The sequence below is a fragment of the Alligator mississippiensis genome, chromosome 1 (genome assembly GCF_030867095.1).
Source record: "Alligator mississippiensis isolate rAllMis1 chromosome 1, rAllMis1, whole genome shotgun sequence".
Classification (NCBI taxonomy): domain Eukaryota; kingdom Metazoa; phylum Chordata; order Crocodylia; family Alligatoridae; genus Alligator; species Alligator mississippiensis.
Genome location: NC_081824.1, coordinates 386956573 through 386978233, shown reverse-complemented (window position 1 = coordinate 386978233; position 21661 = coordinate 386956573). Strand labels below are relative to the sequence as shown.

At 42.4% G+C, this 21661-nt stretch overlaps 1 protein-coding gene across 19 annotated transcripts in view; it reads right to left on the bottom strand.

Annotated features, from left to right (window-relative positions):
* The window catches only part of MYCBP2 (MYC binding protein 2), a 289476-nt gene that overhangs the window by 102812 nt on the left and 165003 nt on the right, over window positions 1–21661 (bottom strand). For 14 of the 19 annotated variants that reach the window (XM_059712849.1, XM_059713661.1, XM_019488555.2 and 11 more), the window contains 9 exons: window positions 20675–20775; window positions 16296–16514; window positions 15602–15827; window positions 14988–15106; window positions 7767–7854; window positions 4822–4874; window positions 2030–2202; window positions 703–847; window positions 8–220 (listed from right to left, as the gene is read on the bottom strand). In XM_059712849.1, coding sequence (XP_059568832.1) covers window positions 8–220; window positions 703–847; window positions 2030–2202; window positions 4822–4874; window positions 7767–7854; window positions 14988–15106; window positions 15602–15827; window positions 16296–16514; window positions 20675–20775 — 1337 coding nt within the window. The remainder of the gene's footprint in view (window positions 1–7; window positions 221–702; window positions 848–2029; window positions 2203–4821; window positions 4875–7766; window positions 7855–14987; window positions 15107–15601; window positions 15828–16295; window positions 16515–20674; window positions 20776–21661) is intronic. The other 5 variants (XM_059713416.1, XM_059715644.1, XM_059718223.1 and 2 more) reach the window with 1 other exon arrangement.

Sequence of the window (21661 nt, the reverse complement as noted above, 5' to 3'; positions counted from 1 at the left end):
AATTTACCTTCATCATTGTTATAGCAATATATCGAGCTTCTTTCACTATCATAGGTTCGTAAGAAGCATCGAGTTTTGGTGAAGGGAGTCCTCCAAAGGTCATGTCAGTGACCGGGGAAGCAGCTGCTGCAGGACTTCCTGGTATCCTTTGGAGTTTTTTCACTTGTTCATGTTGCAAAGATGTTTTTTTCTGGGAAACAGGAATAGCCTTGACCTCCACCTACCAAAACACAGTAAGAAGCGAAAACCTAATGAATAAGAAGTTTCATTTTCTCTTTTGCTTCCTTTTCCATTTCCCTATCCAAAATCTTATTCTGTGTTTCCCACTACTGCTTTTCTCAGATGCCTTTATTTCCTTTTCTACATACGCTTGGTATTTCACTGACTACTACTTCCATTTTTTTGTATTAAAGTTCTAAGAGCCCTTATATAAAAAACCCATCTAAGTCTCAAAAGACTGTTTTACCCTTAGACTTACTCTTACTCCCATCTCTCCTCATTTTAGGATCTGAAATTCTGGTAAGCACTATAACAAGATGATATTTTCATAGGAATAGTAAGGAAATTAATTTGGAATATAAATTTATTTTTTGTTGTTCAATCACTGACCCCACCTTGGCATATATTTTTTGTTCCACAAAAGATTTTGACAAACACATACTGAAAGACAAGCCAAAGTGATTATAGTTTGTAAACAGTTACCTTCATATTTGGAACATGAACAACATCTCCATATTGATCTTTTGTCTGCACTGTAATAACAGTAGGCCAACCGCATCGGATGTCATCCTTATTTAGAATCAAGGATGTCTTTTGAGGATCAGCATATGAATCTGGCTGAAGCCATCTACAGCAAAGTTAATGTACAAACATTTAACTTTAAAGTGTTTCCCATTCTTTTCAAATCACAAAGATTATCAACTCTTGTCCCTCTAACATTAAAACAATTACCTTGAATTGTAATTAAGGATATACAAACCAAACTCTGAAGCACTGTATTTATTTGAATCCAAGATGGCTTTGAATTTAAGATGTCCCCCCAAATTAAGTTTATACATGGAAAATTATAAATTTCTTACTTTTCCAAGTGAAGAATCTAATTATTGGAGTGTCACCTTACACTGATCCCCCTCACCACTGTGGCAAGGAAAGCAGCAGTAGAAGGGCAAGCAGCTAGAAGGCAAGTGGCGGGAGGGGGAGGAGGAGGGCAGGCAATCCAATACCAAGCCTTTACCCTCCTGCACTCTGCTTCAGCCCTGTGCCATCCGCCCTCCCCTGACCTGCACCATGTCCCCACATGCCATTCTCCCCCTGGTGTCTGCCCCCCTCTACTCACATATGCCTCACAATCCCACTTCATCTTCCCCCAGCCACTTAGCCCTCTCCCTCTCCACATGCTGCACTCCTGGATGGCCCTGTGGTGGGAAGCTGGTGGCTCCCTGACTCAGCAGGAAGCCAGGAGCACTGCAACATCCAGCACAAAGCCAGGGAACAGCAGGGGAATCAGCTCAAGCCAAACATCAGTAAGACCCAGCACTAATTCTTGTGCCACTCCCTGGCTGCATGCTGGGCCCTACTGTTCTCTGGCTTTGTGCTGATTCTCTATCCACTCTCTTGCTCCCTGCTGAACCAGACAGCTACAGGGAAAGCAGTGCTGGATTTTGGACTACTCTCTAGTTTGGGGCTGACTCTCCCACTGCTCCCTGGCTCAGCAAGCAGCCAGAGAACAGCAAGGGAATTGGTTAAAAGGGGAACAGAACAGGACTTGGAGCTGCCTGCAGGCACTCAATTCTAAGATAAGACTTCATTATCCCCATGATGAATGGGAGAAAAAAAAACTCGAGGAGCAATTTAACAGCTTTCCTTTATGCTGATACTAATACAAAACAACCATAAGACTACAAAAGAAATTTTAAAATTTTAGTACATAATTAAAATCGAAGTCATAAGCAAACTAAAGCATTTGAAGTTTCTATTTTACTACAACTGTAAAAAAAAAATTAAGTTACAGGCCCACAAGTTACATTACCTTGCAAGCCGTCCACCACTTGAACCTGATACACAGGTAATGAAATCTTCCAAAAAGGATTGTTCATTGCTTTGCATCTGCAGTGGAAGGTTCCCTTCAAGAGCTTCTATTATTGTTGGTGAATGAGACAGTGCTAAGCCTTTTCCAAGAATGCCTGAGTGAGATTTACACACCTTTTGGAATAAAAATTGAGAGTATTTTCAGCCAAATAAACATCTTAAATTTGACAGTTTTCCATTAAGTAACAACAATGGCATCCAGTCTCAGTCTTCATGAGAATGTGGTGATCATTGAGAAACTCTTCTGTTTTGCAGGAAATAGATGGTACTCCTCTCTCCATCTCTAGTATCTTTTGTTCAGTCTGAGTAATTTTGATTCATGTAATCTCACAATACATGAACCTCAGGGACAGTACTTAAAAAAGGAAGGCCAGAAAAAATGCAAAGCAGTAGAATGTACTGAATACCCAGTAAATTAGCATCAGCGCTCCACCAGTATAGGCTTCCTCTGAATTAATATATATTTACCCACTGGACAGCTGATAAAAGCATAATTTCCTAGATACTCCTTGTTGACCCTGAACAATCTCTTATAGCCTCTTTTCCTGTTTTACCATGCTGAAAGCTGAGACAAGTTCAAGGTGCTCCAAAGGATATACTGAACTATGGCACTAGCTATTCCTCAGGAGAATCTGGAAGGAACTGGGATTTCTGCTTTCAAAATGAGGTGTAGATTGTTTTCAATTCATCATCAGCTCTTTGTGAAGACAAAAAAACAAACCCCATCTATCTGCACCAGTCAGTCACACTAAGGAGGAAAAAATACAAATATGTTTACTAAGAAATAATCTGTAATAGTTACAACTGTAGTACATGGCATTTTATCAATCTGGAGATCCATCCAGTGAGTTAGCGTGAAAGGTACAACAGTTTTTGTCACCAACAGCACACACAGGAGTGATCTGCCTAGCATCACACCTGGTAATCTTTGACTTCTCAGCCTGAATAAGCAGGTACCCATTTACAGCTGAAGTCACAGCCTTTGGCACAAGTCTAGATAAGGCTAGAACTCATGCCTTGAGACCTACAGTAAGGCATCTTAACCACTCTGCTACCGCATCCCTGATCTGATCAATGTTAACATTAATATGCACAAGAAAATATTTAAGCAGATATGTTTTTCTTTTTATGCCCATCCTGATATGGATAGAGCTCATTTTCGTAACATCAGAAAAACAGTTTCTAATAAAAATTCCAAACAAACCCAGTTTCATTCTCAAAATATATTGGCTCACCTAATTTGCCATGTTTGAACGCAGCTTACCGCTACACTAGAGAAGTATATCAAGGGTTCGGTGAGCAACTGTTCACCAGAGCACCCGAGAGGAAAACCAGGAGTAATGGCCACAAACTCCTGGAAGATCGATTCATGCTCAACATTAGGAAAAACTTCTTTACAGTCCGGGTGTCCAGACTGTGGAATAAGCTCCCTCCAGAGATGGTACAATTATCTACTGTGGAAATCCTCAAGAGAAGACTAGACCATCACCTTGCAGGGGTCACCTGACCCCCAGTTATCTTTCCTGCTTGGTGCAGGCTGGACCCGATGATCTTCCAAGGTCCCTTCCAGCCTTACAATCTATGAATATCTGTTCTGAGAAAATTTATTCTGAGGGTAACCCTGTGGATTTGTGCATGGGGCAAGGGTGGGGGTGCCCACTGCAGGCTTGGAGCCAGAAGCTGTCTATTCCCGTGCCGGGGGGCGGGGGGGAGGAGAAGAGGCAGGGCTTTGAGCAGGCAGGTAGCAGCACCAGGAGGGGAACCTACAGGGAGGTTACAGGGAATTTTGGGGTGGCTATAGGCCCGTAAGCCCCACCCTTGCTCGGGGCACTCTGCTTTTGGGTCAACTACAGGATGCGTGACCAGTGCAGGGCTCCCAAGGAAAAAGCAGCAGAGCGCCCCAAGCAGGGGTGGCACTTGGGGGAGGTTGGGAGGCTACAGCCACCCTCCAAGCGCTGCTGCCATTGCCCACCCCAGGCCCTCCTGCTCAGAGCCCAGCTCCCCCACTAGGAAGAGGCTGGTGCAACCCCTGGCCCCAAGCCCTCAGTGGGCAGCCTGCCCAATTCCCAAGCACAAGTTTGGGGGGGGGCACATGCCCCCCAGGCCTGCCCCATGGGTGCGTGCAGTGGTGGAGAGCCACTTCCACTCCCCACACCCTCTGGACAAGCCACCTGCAGCTCTGTCCCACTCCTAGCCCCAGGGGCACATTCACCAGCCTGGCTGCGGAGAGCCTACCCTGCCCCTGCACCACTCCCTCCCTCCCTCACTGTGCAGGCCATGATCTGCCCCCTCTATGGGACTTCCCTCCCCCATGTCCCTTTCCCCCCACAGATTTATCTGCAGGACACTGCTCTCCAAGTCTAGTTCTAAAAGAGCACTTTTATAATTGTGCACATGTATACAGCATCTATTGGTGACACTAGCTACACTGGCTCAAAAAAGGTGATAGCTAATAATGTTAATCTTCCTTTTATTGGTGCTGATCCGATATGCAACTGATAAATTGGTGCACCTCTAATTTCATTGCAGAGTACCTCCACTTAATACAGAGATGACACTGAATCAGGAATAAAAATACACTAACTAAGAAGTAAACGGTAAATAAAGCTTTAGGGCCAAGGCTGAAGTGCTACAGAGGGTAAACTCTGTAATTCTTTAACAGTGATAAAGAAGTGAAGATTCCAGTGAAAATGAATAAAGAAGTACCTTCTAATATTAAAAGCATTATTATACCTGCAATGCAGCCTCTTCCAGAATCTCAAGATCTTCTTCAAATTCATTACCTGCTGTCAAATAGAAATGCATATAGGTTAATATTGCACCTGAAATTAAATTCTAGTTCTACTTAATAATGCATTTACCACTGCACATCAGGATATAACTTAAAATTGTAACCATATACCCAGCTTAACAGTGTGAAAACATTCTAATCATTTCTAATAAAGTTAAAATTTTGTTTTTGGACAATGTTTTATACATGCAGGGTTGTATAATTCAGGGTACAAGGAAATAAATGACATTTTACACAAGAAATGTTCATGTAAGTTTAGTTTCTCCAGAACAGTATGTTTGGGAAATCTATAAGTATGACTGAGTGCTCTCCTTTAAGGATTTTTACATGAAGTTCAAATTGCCTTCCAGTTGTCTTTTTTTTTTTTTTTTTTAAATCAGAGAAAACCAGGATCCCTGATCGTTAGAAACAACAACAAAAGCCAGGGCCAAGAATGAAACCTACTCCAATTTTTTTTAAGAACTTCCAACTGAATGGGTAAGGACTGGGCCAATGGCTTGCAGACCTTTTCGTGTTATTACCAGACTGGTAAGATTAAAAAAAGGTGGAGTGAGGCAAGTGTTTGCACACCACATTAAAACAAAGCAAACCAGACGAGGAAGCTGACAACCTATATATGTCACCCTTGCCACAGTAAAGCAGCTCAGGGGGTGAAGGTAGGAGGGGGAGTTCTTCTGGCTGACCTCACAATACTCATTGGGAACACACTACATTTAGGCTAGGTCTAAGTTGCTGCAGTCAAGTTCTAGTTTTTATAAGATGAACTGATGCAGTTTTACAGGAAAGCAAAACATTGAAACAGTGACAGTTGAACTCTCTTTCACTTGGTCTCCTTTGAATCAGCACCACTTTCACTGACACCTGTAAAGTCTTAGTGGACAGATGCTCAATTTTTTTCAGGGCCATCAAGTGCCACCCCACGTTACAACTTATTTCCTCCCTTGTAAGTATACAGTTTGATTGGCAGGCTGGCATGGATTTGGACCACCAGAAGGATTTTACCAGCTCCATTGCTCTTCAAAGTTTACATACCATGCCATACCCAGCATAAACAATATGCTGGACATGATGGAGAAAACTTCATGTGCTTTCATTTGAGAAAGCTCATATAAATCAGACATTTTTCCAGCAGTCAAGGAACCATCATCATTAGAATGAGCACTATGTTCACTGCCAACCTCAAGATCTTCAAAGATTACATCCACTCCTGGAAATTATGCTAAAATCCCTGAAAAAACTCTGACCTCTTTCTGCATGAAGAACAAAGCTCTCAAAGAACTACTGGACACCAGATTTTGTGGACATAAAGTAAACATTAAGCCTAATCTCATAGAAAAACTGGCCAACTGCAGCCTCGGCTACATCACAGTCCACTGGCTGGGGAATTGGCTCCGAGGTCGGACCCAGAGAGTGGTAGTTGATGGAAGTCAATCTTTGTGGCGCGCCGTGACCAGTGGGGTCCCCCAAGGCTCCGTCCTTGGGCCTATTCTTCTCAACATCTTCATTAATGATGTGGACACTGGTATCAGAAGCAGACTGGCCAAGTTTGCTGATGACACCAAACTTTGGGGTAAATGGGCAGACGAAAACCTGAGGGCCTTCAACATGAAAATGCAAAGTACTCCACCTTGGGAAGAAAAACCTGTAGCATGCTTATAGGCTCAGCAGTGCTACGATTGCTAGCACCACAGCTGAAAGGGACTTGGGGTCATGACTGACCACAAGATGAATGAGCCACCAATGTGATGTTGCAGCCAGCAAAGCGAGCAAAACTCTGGCCTGCATCCATAGATGCTTCTTTAGCAAATCCCAGGATGTTATCCTCCCACTGTACTCGGCCTTGGTGAGGCCGCAGCTGGAATACTACATCCAGTTCTGGGCTCCACAATTTAAAAAGGATGTGGAGAAGCTTGACAGAGTCCAGAGGAGAGCCACGTACATGATCAGAGGGCAGGAAAACAGGCCTTATGATGAGAGGCTGAGTGCTATGGGATTCTTCAGCCTGGAAAAGCACAGGCTCAGGGAGGACCTGGTGGCTGCCTATGAGTATATAAGGGGTGTGCATCAGGATCTGGGGGAATGCCTATTCACCAGAGAGCCCCAAGGGATGACAAGGTCAAACGGTCACAAACTCCTGCAAGACCGTTTCAGGCTGGACATAAGGAAGAACTTTTTTACTATCAAGCCCCCAAGGCCTGGAACAGACTGCTGCCAGAGGTGGTGCAAGCACCTACTCTGGACTCCTTTAAGAGTCAACTGGATGTTTATCTTGCTGGGATCCTGTGACCCCAACTGACTTCCTGTCCCTGGGGCAGGTGGCTGGACTCGATGTTCTTCCGAGGTCCCTTCCAGCCCTAATGCCTATGAATCCAATTTAAAATACCTTGTCATTTAGAAAAGAAATTCAGAAAGGCCAAAGCCAAGATGTGCCTCCTACAAAATCTAGCAGGGACTTTGTGGGATGCCGGTGACAGCTTGCTTTGAATGACAGTACTGGCTCTGGTATCGTTGGCTGCAAAATATTGTGGCTCCTGTTCAATCCCACGGTACCTATACTAAATGCCTTGGCATGCAACTCTGTGCTGCACTGTGTATTGCAACTGGAGCTCTTATATGAACATGCCATCTAGTTACTGACTTGGGCCCAGGAGACAATGATTAAAATTTGAAGAGACATAAAAATGAGCCGTCTACTTAGATCATGGCCAATCCTGGTCTACCTTTACAGGACCTCCAGAATAGTCTCTCGTCTGAGATCCCAGCATTATTTACTCTTATTAGTTTAAAAAACATTTTCACTTTGAGGTTATCCACAACTAGAAATGTACTGAATGAGGCATTCACAAAACAAGGTACATAATGTATAACTTGATTAATAGAGGCTTACCGATGGGAAGTGCTAGGTCTTTTTTCATTAAAGCTGCTGCACACGATCCTCCTAGATTGGCCAACTCTTTCTCTAACTGAATGATACCCTTCAAAAAGACAGAAGATTTTTAAGCAAAATATTTTCAGAAAACAAAATCAAGTAACTGGATTAGCAGTGTGACACACAATATTTGTGACGGATAGACACTAATATTGTGCTCTACTTCAAGGGTTTTCAGCCTGCTTTCCAGGGTAAGGATCCTGAAATTACAATGCTGTTGTTTTAAGGGGGTCACAGTACAAAATAGTTGGAAGCAAATTATCTAGTTAATAGGATTTATTAACTGTTGTTTGTTGCTATGCTTTGGGTTTAGGGAAAATTGTAAGATTAATATTTTATATAGCCTTTAGTCTGTAGAATAGAAACTTTGAAAAAATTCAAAAAATTAATAATACATAAATACCCTAGAGCAACGGTCCCTCTAAGCTATCCCATGCATTCAGTTTACATGAAACATTACTCAAGAGCTCCCTGTCTTCCACTTCTTGATTCTGTCCTGGGGAAAGCTATCTGTCCTCCCAAACTTCTCCTGCTGTTGACTCTTAGAAGAAGCTCTCAGACCTTCTTCCATATACACTGGTCTCAGAGTATTTTGTAGGCCATCTTAAAAGGGCTATAGTCATTCTGTTGTTTCTAACAAGGAGATCTATCTTGTGCAAGACGAACACTGCAAGCATCTTGGATTTTAAGCAAACAGAATTTAAGGTAACCTACACACATGCCAGACATTTGCTCTGATGCATGCTAATTAGCACACGTCAGAGCAGACTCAATTAATAAAGACAAATACTCAGATTAATAGAGTCTGCTCTGACATGTGCTAATTAATGTGCTCCAGCAGCCTCTGTGTCATGTCTACTCAGTGTCCCCTCGCTTCAAAACAGGGGAAGGGGTGCTTAAACTAAAGCTCATTGAATGAGCTTTAGTTCAAGCATTTCCGCTGCCATTTTGAAGTGCCGAACACTGAATACACAGGATGCTGTGGGCACTTTAATCAGAGTGATTCTCAGATCCATTAATTAAAGCACGCCCCCTTCTCCTCACCTCCAGCCCAGAGCACATGTACAGACTCTTTAATAGTTCAACTACATCTCAGGATCTGTGTAATGATTACATACAGAGAAGATATGGACTTCCTAACTTGCACAGAACTGGATTGTATGTGTATCGTCAAGGTTCAGTGCGACTGCTTATTAAACAAGGTGCTACTCAATGTGAGCAAGGTTATCTAGAATCCTGCCCTATGATAAGGCAGGGGCAACAAAACGAAGGGAAATGAACCCAGAGAGAAAATAAAAATAATAGTATAGATAAGGACAATTTTTTATTTACCCTTTTCATGACGCAACAAAAGATTTCCCAGTCAAAGTTAGAAGGCAACACACTGAAGACTACAGGTGACCCTTGCCATTCACGGGAGATCTGTTCTGGAGATCCCCGCGAATGGCAAAATCCACGAATACAGCACTGCATTCATGGATGTCATGAACACAGTGCCCCCAGCGGCTGTGGGGCAGGGCACGGCTGTGCTGGCAGTGACGGGAGCCCGGCGGTGGTGGCAGGAGCCCAGCAGCAGCAAGCGCAGAGCTCCCAAGGCACTCCTGTAAGTGTATTTAAGATGCGGGCTCAGCATTTGCGAATATTTGAAACCACGAATGCTGAACCCACAAACAGCTAGGATTTCCTGTACAGTAAGAAAGAGAAGAGAGAAGCTACTTGCCAGTAACTGTCTAGAGCTACCCTTTTGCACTGTATTCACAGTTGTGAAATATGGCACTCTGGTTTCAGGTTGAGGAACTGCCATGTCAGTTGAGAGGCACATGAGAGATTGTTTGAGGATCAAGATTCTACTCTATAAAAGAGACCTTTCCCTCCAACTACACTATCCTATCCCTAACTAGAGTCCTTATGTTACATTGAACTCTGAAGCAGAGGAGATTATAGACTGGTACTACAAATACTCGGATATGAATCCTGAATTTTTTGTTGCATAAACTGTGGCTTCCAGGCACTCCCATTGGTGGGAGTTTAGCAAGCAGTTCACCATCTGAAAGAAGGTGGGCATGGACTCCTATTTAAATAAAGACCAAAACCCTGTTTTCCCAAATGGAAGAGCAGAATGTTAAGCCCTAGATACATTGAAAACTAAGGGCTGTGCCAGCCTTTTTTACCAGGGGAGGCGGGGAGGAGACGGGATTGGACCCTTGCTGAGCTCAGGGTGGGCGGGGGCAGCACTGGAAGAGGGACTATTGCGAATTTTGGGGTGGCTATAGCCCATCCCATAGACCCCACCTCCCAGTGCCACCACTGTCCACTCTGAGTGCAGGCTAGGCCCAGTCCCCGCCAGAAAGAGGCTGGTGCAGCCCTTGACCCCGAGTTATCAGCGGCAGCCTACCCTTGCCCAGTGCACAGATCTGGGGGACACACGTCTCCCCAAGGGGTGTATGCAGCAGTGGCAGCCGCTGTGTACATATATATAAATAAAGAAAATCTATAGTGGAGTATATTAGTATAATATAAAGCACTCAAGAAACTAATATTTATATACACATATATACACACACACACACATTATATATTTTACAGTAGTCTAATACTATATATTATAAAGAAATCTATTTGTAAACATCTGGAGGACAACTAAGTGAAGGAGGACACACCAGTGAGGCTGGTGGGTGGGTGGGTATACTTAAGCTTGGTCACTCTCTTTTCAAACCTACGTGCATTCAGTGAAGAATGACCAACACTGCAAGGTATTTTGAAATACCATACTAAGATGGTGCCATAGACAAATGAGGTAACCATATCTTAGCTGTCCAACAAAAAAATTGTCATCTGTACTGGCCATCTCCTGAGTTATCACTTATTAGGGACTCTCAACTTCTGAAAGTTTGAGAAAATGTTCTGGTATAAAGGCTGTCCAGGTTTACACCAAAGATTATTCCTTTATACAACCTGAAGTGTGATCATTCATCAAGAGTCATGCCTTTAAGGTTCCAATGATTCCCAGAATAGAAAAACAAGGAAGGAAAGATAAAATTATCCTATGCTACTCTCAAAGGACTATTTCCAATACAGTCTTAAGTTAGACAAAGGGAAAATGTAATCCAGGGACCATAGCGGTATTCATAGATTCATAGACATTAGGATCGGAAGGGACCTCAATAGATCATCGAGTCTGACCCCCTGCATAAGCAGGAAAGAATGCTGGGTCTAGATAACCCCAGCTAGGTGCTCATCTATCCTCCTCTTGAAGACCCCCAGGGTAGGAGAGAGCACCACCTCCCTTGGGAGCCCGTTCCAGACCCTGGCCACTCGAACTGTGAAGAAGTTCTTCCTAATGTCCAATCTAAATCTGCTCTCTGCTAGCTTGTGGCCATTATTTCTTGTAACCCCCGGGGGCGCCTTGGTGAATAAATCCTCACCAATTCCCTTCTGTGCCCCTGTGATGAACTTATAGGCAGCCACAAGGTCGCCTCTCAACCTTCTCTTGCGGAGGCTGAAAAGGTCCAGTTTCTCTAGTCTCTCCTCGTAGGGCTTGGTCTGCAGGCCCTTAACCATATGAGGGGCCCTTCTCTGGACCCTCTCCAGGTTATCCGCATCCCTCTTGAATTGCGGCGCCCAGAATTGCATGCAGTACTCCAACTGCGGTCTGACCAGTGCCCGATAGAGGGGAAGTATCACCTCCTTGGACCTATTTGTCATGCATCTGCTGATGCACAATAAGGTGCCATTGGGTTTTTTGATGGCTTCGTCACGCTGCCGACTCATGTTCATCTTGGAGTCCACTAGGACTCCAAGATCCCTTTCCACTTCCGTGCCACCCAGCAGGTCATTCCCTAGGCTGTAGGGGTGCTGGACATTTTTCCTCCCTAGATGCAGCACTTTGCATTTCTCCTTGTTGAACTGCATTCTGTTGTTTTCTGCCCACTTGTCCAACCTGTCCAGATCTGCTTGCAGCTGTTCCCTGCCCTCCGGCGTGTCTACATCTCCCCATAGTTTTGTGTCACCTGCAAACTTGGACAGAGTACATTTCACTCCCACGTCCAAGTCGCTGATGAAGACATTAAAGAGTATCGGTCCAAGGACCGAGCCCTGCGGGACCCCACTGCCCACACCCTTCCAGGTTGAAACCGACCCATCCACCATGACTCTCTGGGTGCGACCCTCAAGCCAATTCGCCACCCACCGGACTGTGTAGTCATTCAAGTCACAGCCTCTTAACTTGTTCACCAGTATGGGGTGGGATACCGTATCGAAGGCCTTCCTGAAGTCTAAGTATACGACATCCACCCCTCCTCCTGTGTCCAGGCGTTTTGTAACCTGGTCATAAAAAGAAACTAGATTGGTCAGGCACGATCTGCCTGCCACGAACTTGTGCTGGTTTCCCCTCAGCATAATTTGTCCTGCCGGGCTCTCACAAATGTGAGCCTTGATAATTTTTTTAAAGACTTTGCCAAGGATGGAGGTGAGACTGACTGGCCTATAGTTGCCTGGGTCCTCCTTCCTCCCCTTTTTGAAAATGGGGACCACGGTGGCCCTTTTCCAGTCCTCCGGGACTTGGCCTGTGCGCCACGAGCGTTCAAATATTCCCGCCAGTGGCTCTGCAATGATGTCGGCCAGTGCCTTCAGCACCCTCAGATGGAGCTCATCCGGGCCTGCCGACTTAAAGGCATCCAGTTCTTCCAAGTGACTCTACACTGTCTCAGAGTCTACGCATGGAAGTCTGGCACCTTGCTGCTGCCTCTCTACAACCCCAGTGAGAGACTTGTCCTGCCCCTCACTTAGGAACACTGAGGCAAAGAACTCGTTGAGGAGTTCAGCCTTGTCCCCCCTGTCTGTCACCAATTGTTTCTGCCCATTTAGCAGGGGTCCTATTCCTCCCTGGGCCTTCCTTTTACTCCCTATATATCTAAAAAACAATTTCTTGTTGTCTTTTACTTGGGTTGCCATCCTCAGCTCCATGGTAGCTTTGGCCTGTCTAACTGCCTCCCTGCAAGCACGAGCAGAGGAGGTATATTCATCTTTGGTGATCTCTCCCTGTTTCCACTTTTTATGTGCTCCCCTTTTGTCCCTTAGGCTGCCCTGGATTTCTCTGGTCAGCCAGGGAAGCCTCCTGGCCCCTTTCCCTCTTTTGCCTTGCTCGGGGATCATCTTGCTTTGTGCCCGAAGGATCGTTTCCTTAAGGCACAGCCACCCTTCTTGGGCTTCCATTTCTTCAAATCGCCTACTCTGCAGTGCGTCCTTGACTAATCGCCTGAGTTCATTGAAATCAGCTTTCCTAAAGTCTAGCACTTTCACCCTACTAGTTACCTTAGCCACTTGCCGTCTTATGGTGTATTCTATTATTAGGTGATCACTGTCCCCTAGATGGCTATCAATCTGGAGGTCCGCTACCATGTCATCACCCGATGCCAATACCAGATCCAGTATGGCATTCTCCCTAGTGGGACCATGTACCTCCTGTGTCAGGTGGAGGTCCTGTACACAGGTTAGAAACCTGCGTGAGCGGTGGGACTTTGCCGTCTGCGTCTCCCAGCAGATGTCCAGGTAGTTTAGGTCCCCCACGACTACTGCCTCTTTAGCTTTTATGGTCTCCGAGAGTTGCCTCAGGAGTCCCGAATCTCTTTCTTCCTCTTGATGTGGGGGTCTGTAGCACACCCCTACCACCAAATCCCTTTCTCCTTGCCCCCCATGTAGTCTAACCCACAATCCTTCTACTTCCTCATCCTTGGATTCCATCTTGATGAGGGTTGATGTATATTGCTCACTGACAGAGCGCAACCCCTCCCCCCTTTCTTCCCCACCCTGTCCTTTCTGTACAATCTATAGCCCTCAATATGTACCGCCCAGTCATGGGATGAATCCCACCAGGTTTCCGTTAGCCCCACTAAGTCATAGATGTTTTGTGCAAGCAGGAGCGCTAGTTCATCCTGCTTGTTTCCCATGTTCCTAGCATTAGTATATAGGCACTTGAGCCCTGGGACTGGTGCCTTTGCTGCCCCCCCGCTCCGAATCCCAAGGGGCCCTTTGATTCTGTTTGCTCTTTTCAGAAAAGAAAACCAACATGGATGGAAGAGTACACCCCTTAAAGTGGTGTCACGCTTAAGTAATTTTTTTTCCTGGAGGCCTACCAAAAGGCTTTCTAAAGTAGTTTCATAGCTCAACACCAGGGCAGCCAACCCAGAAGTAAGAATGCAAAGATGTACTCAAGGAAGCAAAGAAGAAATAACAACTTGCAAAACTTACTTTTATGGGTAATGTGAGATGATAAACTTCAGAAGATTTAAGAGAATACTTATAGGTTTAAAAATATGCAGTTACACTCTGCATGTTTACATGTGACGCTACATTGCCGGGCACAAACTACGATGCCGACACTACAATGCTATAGTGATGAGCTACCTCATTATAGCACATCACTACGACTTTGCACCTTCTAAAAATAACTGTCCAAAAGGAAGTACTAGATGACGGTGCAGTAATAAAGGCTCTGTGGGGGGCACGTGTATACGTGCTCACTGTGTAGAATAAAAACATATTAAGGGATGTCAACTTTCATTCATCAGGAAATAAAACAGGTCAGATTAGACTGAACTTAATATATAGAAAAAAAAAAACAAAAAAACCTTGAGTGAACTGAAATCCTGCATTTTTGGGGAAAAAAAAAATATATCTGTTCTCATTAATCATCGTCTTGACTTCTTTTTACTGAAATGGTTTTACACTATCTTCTGAAGATTCTGGTGATAGGGAACAAATATGAAGGCTGTGTTCATACAGTGTACGATGCTAAAAATATATGAATTAGAATACTCCTCAATCTTCTGGATGGCTGAATGTAATGAATCCTGGGAGAGGAGCTTAAGACAAATTTATAAGAATATTGAAAACTTTTGATATAATAAATAAAAAGAATGAAACTGATAATACCTAATATGTATAGAGAATGTAAGAAGTATTAAATTGAGATTGAGAAAACTTCATGCAATTAGATGAAAGCTTGAAACAGTGACTCTTCACACAACAGCAGTTTAAAAGTATATTAAGATTATTTAAAATTATATCTTGCTAATGTTACGTAAGCAAAAGTAGAACTTAAAAGGACTGTATACAATAATTTGCCTTTAGAAAAGGCAGGCTAATTTACATAATTATAGTAGTTAAACTTATTCTCACCTCATCAGATCCTGGACTAAATTCATAACCGATTGCATAACACTTAAAGCCATAAAAACAAGCCTTCTCATCTTTCACATAGTCTGATGCAGTCTCCAGGGAAAACAGTGCTTCATTTCCTGAAGGGAAACATTGGAATTAAACTAAACAAAATGAACTTAATTTCAACTGTTCCTCTTGCCACCTTCTACATTCTGAAAATAAGTATGTCAATTAGAGACTATGAACTTGATATAGAGAAAAATATCTTGAGTAGTGTGCAAATCTGCAATTCATATAAGAAAATGAATATTGATCCCCCCCCCCCCCACAGACTGTACAGCCAATGACTATAACTGGCCACTCGTTCCAAAATTTGGGCAGAGTTTTGTAGTTACATATTCCAACTGGTAAGCCAAACAATTTAGAATCATTATTTAATGAAAATCACTTGGAAGTAATTTTCACCCTCATTAAGAACTTCATATTGTCTGAAAAAAGAAGTCATTTCTACTATTAAGTTAAAATTACTTCCTGGAAATGATCATAGTTTAACTACTAAATTATGTAAGGACTACACTTCAAAGTCCTAAATTTTATTTTATTTTTTAAACGTAAACTCTCAACTGTTTTACCTGGTAACACTAAAACCATGGTAGGCCATCCAGATGAACCGGAAAATTTCTTTAGTTCTATCCAAGAATTAAGATTTTCATGAACAGAGGTTTGCTTTGGTCCAAAACCTGAGTTCTGAGCAAATCTAACAGGAATTAACAAGCGAAGTACATCTTCTGATTGAGCAGTGCCACATAGCGTGTCAAACTCTACTGTCATCCACCTGACACATTCTGGAAAAGTTACCTGAAAACAAACAATAATCAGAAAAATCACTCAAAGACATGTAAAAACCTGAAAAATTTAAGTACAGGCAGTCCTTGACTTACAGTGTTTCGAATTACAACATTTCACACTTTCAACGCTTTTAAATTGACACCATTTCAACTTTATGACGTCAGTTTCTACTTTACAACACTTGATCCAATGCAATGCCACGCCAGCGAACAAGTTAGTTGCATCGCTCATCTCCCTGGAGAACATCTGTCCAAACTTCCTTGGACACTTTCTTTAAGAAAGCAGACCAGACTCCAGAAAAACCTGCAGCCAAGACTCCTGAGAAGACTCCAGCCAAGAACCCTTCAAAAAGTCCAACCAAGAGCCTTTCAAAAAGTCCAGCAAAGTCATCTCAAATAAGTCCTTCCAAATCAATAAGTTGTTTTCAGCATATGCTAGGAATTAAAAGTTGCACATAGACTTAGGAATGATGCTTACCTTATAGTGTGTAACACAAGCTGGTTTGTAGGGGTGTTCACTCTCTATGACAGAATAGTGATTAGAGGTAGTGCAAGCAGACAGCCCTTGTTCAGGCTGATTTCCTGTGGTGCTGTCTGTAGACTGATTGGGATTGAACGCAGGAGGGGCATACTTCTGATTCAGAACAGCTACAGAAGGAAGTAACTGTTGTACTAGGCCAAAGACTTCAACAGCAACCTGTATCACGACAGTATATGAAAGCATTAGTTGAAATTGCATAAAAATGCTTACAGTTCCCTACAGTGCTTGTTCTGAATGGTCTCCATTTTAACATCACTTAGTTATGTGATTTGTTTTACAGTTTTGCATATACATCACTACAAACTTCTGAATGACCAAATATCAAAGCGTTTACTTCAAATAAATGTAGATTCCAGAAAGAAGGCCAGGTAAAATTTTACCTTATAGGCTAACTAATTCAGACATGCATAAGCTTCTGAAACTATTTTGTCAGAATTGAGCTATGGCTTAACAAAAGTACATTCATCTCCAAACCACTCTATAAGGTGCAACTCTACCCTGCCTTTCTGTCTGACTTCACATTATCATGGCTAACTACCTCTGTCTACTCACAGATTCCAGAAAGAGTCACAAATAAAAAAAACAAGCAATAACAGTTTATTCCCAAATAGTTTGAGCATTAATAAAAAAAGTTTGATTGTAAAAACTGAAGTGGAAGGGTAGAATTTTAAATGTTGTGGAATGGGCTGTGTTTCAATTTTAAGAGCTCCTGCTTAAAGAACTTCCCAGAAGAAAAACCATTACAATCAAGAAATATTAGCTATTAAATGTAGTAGTTCTCCACAGTAGTAAACCAGCAGTGTTTCCATTAAAAAAAGCCAAAAACCTCTTGAAAGGTTTTATAATCTGCTCCAGGAAATACTAGTCATGTAAAGCATGTTCTTCTATGGAACAAGTGACCACAACTTTGGTTTGTTTTGTAATTCATTTTGTTCATTAAATTTTGTTTATGGTTTGAACGCTTGTTCCATATTTGAAAAATGAACACTTGAAGGACAAAAGATATTGAACTAAAACCTTTTATTTGTATACATTTGAGGCTTAATATAATTCTATTTCAGAAAGTTCAAAGAATGACTAAAGTTCTAACATTAAGGAAGTTGCATGGAGAAGATGCAACACTTCCACTTAACATTTTCATTTACAAAGGAAAAGCTCCACTTTGATTATCAGTGTGTCCACATTTAAAATGAGGATGGCACAAGATGATACATGTACCCTCATATAATCAAACAAAACTGCTTATGAATTTTACAATGTGTCCAAGCTTTATCCTTCATTACCTCCATTTGCCTGTCATCTCTGCCCTATTTCATTTCAAATACCTAGAATAACTTCTAGTGCAACATATGCCATATTATGCCATATTTCCTGTCTCCATCTTTAAGGACCGACTTATCCATCTTTGTCAAGAAGCATTTTAAAGCTCTAATTGTCACTCTTCACATGGTATATTTTGTAAAGCAAGTGTGTCAAAATAATTCAAAAATTGAAGTAAACCTACATGATATATTTATGTGATCCCAAGATACTTTTCATTATACAAAACTTACATTTTCATGAAATATTTATATTCCTCATGATTAGAGGCAGTGTACATTCTAATTGTGAACTAAACTTGAACTGTCATGTCTGTCTGTAAACTTGGAGTGGCTTCCTAGGGAAGGAAGACCTGCTCCTCAGGTGTGCACTGCAGCTGTTACAGTCTGTTGCATGTATACAAGCCTATAGCGATGGAAGTGAACTTCACTGCCTGGTCCAGTGTTAATCCTGGACTGTGGTTTTGTAGAGTAACAGCTGCTGCACCTCCTAAGCAGCAGCTCAGCCTCCCCTTTTGAAACCACTTCAGGTGTACCTGTGTGTACTTTTGTCCACTCCCTGAGCCTCTGGACAGGCTGAAACACTGCCTTGTACGCAGCTCCGCTTGTTAACTCCAACAACAACTCTTCCACTGTTAATGAGTTTGGCAGATGAAATCAGAAAAAGAACTGAAATAAAGGCTTTGAGAGAAAGGAATGGAACTGTTGCAAAGAAAGAAATGCAGACACAAAAGTAGAGGGAACATGCAAAGACAAAAAGGAGAGAAATAGAAAAAAGGCAAAAATAGTACTTGCCTAAAGGGAAGCATAATTTTTTCAATGAACAATACTGAATTTAACAAAAACAGAGTGAATAAATGCTCAGTTCCTATATAAATACTGTATTTACCATTTGAAGACAATGAAAACCTGCCCGCTGTGGATTCAAAGGCAGAGCCTCTTGAATTTATACCCCAGCCACCATGGACCATAATTGAATTTGGGGCAAAACTACCTTAGATCTAAATTTTGGTAAGTAGTGACCTTATAGAAGAACTGGTTGTGGAAAATAATCAAATAATCTAGGGTGATGTAACCACGAGTTGATTCATTTCATTTTAAACTCCAGGAAGGGCAAGAATAGGTTCGTAGCAAAAGTCTGAGAAATCAAAAGGCTTAACTTAGAGAAACCAAGGCAGTTAGTTAAAGAGGTTAACTGCATTCAAGAGGTAAGAGACTTGGATGTGTAAGTGACATGGAATTATTTCGAGACAAAAAATACAAATATAAGTCCACACCCAAGCAAGAAGAAAAAAAAAAAAAATTGAGCTTTTTGGCTTTCCTCTATGGTCCATTTTCTTGGATTATATGGATATAATTTACTGAATTGCACACCACTTCAGAAAGTAGGGAAGAGGAGCATCTTAGGGCACTGACAGATGTGGAAAAAAGACAGTGCTTTACTGGAAGAGGCAGCATGTTAGTTCAACCCGGCTCTGCAGGGTCTGTGTAGGTGGGGTGCTTTGGCAGGGCTTTTTGGCACTTTTATCTAATAGCTGATTCAATCAGCTATTAGATAAAAGCACCAAAAAGCCCTGCTGAAGCACCTGATCTATACAGACGTTGGGTGAGCCAGTTTCAAGTAATGCGATGCCTCTTCTGGGCAGGCGCTGTGCTCAGTGCAGAGACCCACAGAGTTTAAAGTCAAGTGCCTTTTCAGGGGGGTGGGGGCGAAGGTGGTTGTTTTCATGTCTGTAAGCAGCCTTAAAGACTAACTTGTTCAGAGAGGCATACGCTACTTCGTCAGATGCATCTGATTGCTTACAAAATGTTTTGCCTCTTTAAACCAACTAGCTTCTAAGGCAGTGATTCTCAACCAGGGTGCCACAATATCCTTTTAAGGGTGCTGTCATTTACTGAACAACATTTGCAGTTAGGTGTGAAAACATCAACACATGATTCAAAAGGTAAACTAGAAATTTCAAACAGGAATCTAGAAATGTCAAATACATTCTGACTTGCTGTAGTTTTTCAGAAATCTCTGCAGAAGAAGTGCTCTATTATTTTTCTGTATTAAAAAAAAAAAAAATGAGTGAAAGCCAAAAGCTGGCATTTTCTGAGGTGTGCCTTGAGTCTAACTAGTTTGAGAACCACTGTTCTAAGGTGTCAGCTTAGTCTGAAATCAGGCAGAAAGCAGGGTAACATAGCTAAGTATCCTTCTCTTTCTCTTGTCTCTTCCTATCCATTCCTATGTGCAGCGTAGGATTTTATTTTTTTTAACACTAAAAGGCACCTATACATGTGCATTGAGGCTGCTCCCATATCCTGCAATTACAGTGCATTGGAGAAGACTTGATTAATTGAGTTTGCCAGAGTGTGGTACCTACCATGCTCCAACAGAGTCCAGCATCACAGGTATCTGTTACCCTGTGTTGAAAAATGGCGGTGAGGGCACTTTAAATAAAGCTCATTCGACATGCTTTAGGTAAAGCGCCCCCCACCACCATTTTTCAGTGCAGGGATACTGATACACGTGAGGCTCCAGATGCTTTAATTAGAGCATCTCTTGAAGTCACTGTAATTAAAGTCCCCCCCCACCCCAAGCACACACAAATGCCCAGACAGCCTACATTTGATATGGGGCATTTAGTGCCTAAAATGTGGGAAAAGCCAGAATGTATATTCTAATAGACAAAATTTATGTATTTATTTTTTTACATGGCTGCCTGAAAATATAAGACTGGACTCAAGTCTTCAGGTTGTCCTTCCAGTTCTATGTTTCAAAGTTATTTTTACATGGAGAAGAAGGAAAACACATTCACTCCCACTTGAAGGCTTCTACGAACCATTCTTGTTACCATAACAGATCAGGGGGAGAAAATTCCTAACATGTACAAGGCCCTAATGTGTTAAGTGGTCAGCGAAATCAAGATTTTACAAGACAGGTATATACAAAGGACAAAGGAATACCTTCCCATCTGCAGCTTTCTCTTAGGAACAAGTTGATGTTTAACATACCTTGGGAATAGCTTCAGCTACTGGTTCTATGTAGGCTATTATAAGGGGAAGCAGCATTGAAAACAGACTGGAAGAACTGAGCAATTCTGGAATGTCTTCAGCTGTAGAAAGAAGTAATTAGAATATTTAGAAGCTATTTGCTTCAATATATGTAACAAGCTTTGAATAAATCAAGTTTTCCCAAAGTTTCCTGTACACCAGCAGTTTGTAAGTGAAACTTGAGATGCATTTTTAGTAAATGTTATTTTCATTCTAAAGTACACCATGATCCAGAGTTGGCTTAGGCTCCTGATGCACGTTACACTTAAGATGTGATAAACCAGTTATTCACATTTCAAGGAGTGACCTGGCCACATGTTCATTCAATTAATAGCATGATAAAACCAGAACTAAGCGACAAAGTTATTACACAAAGTGTGGGTAATTTTTGTCTTTGGTTCTTATCATGCCTTTAATTGCACATGCACCCAGTGCTCCTAGCCTCCAGGGCACTTTTGTACGTTTCAGAGGCTGGGATCACTGGTCAGCTGATCAGGGGGTCTCAGTTGAGAGAGCTGACTGGGAGCCTAAATCAGCTGATAGAGCTCCCAAATGTGGAAGCATATAACGTAACGACGCAGTTGGGAGCTTCAATCACTGTCCATCAACTGACAGAGCTTCCAGCCACAGGACTGAAGATTGGCAGTGCAGGGGGAGCCCAGGATTATGATCCCAGGCTCCCCCTGCACTGGCAATATGACATTATCTGATGTTCAATCCCACAATCATATCTCCTGCAATGCACATGGCATGGTAAGAGGCACAGCTGTTAGGACTGGGCATCAGATCCCATGGTGCCATCTTTTTAATATCCGTCAGTGAACTGCAAAATTCAGTTTGAGGTGAAAATCCCATTAGAAGTATTCACTATGTAATAAAAGGCTTCATGCATTAGAAGTGATAGCTACTTTCAAATTGGTTTTGTAAAGGAATGAAAATGGTTTAAAT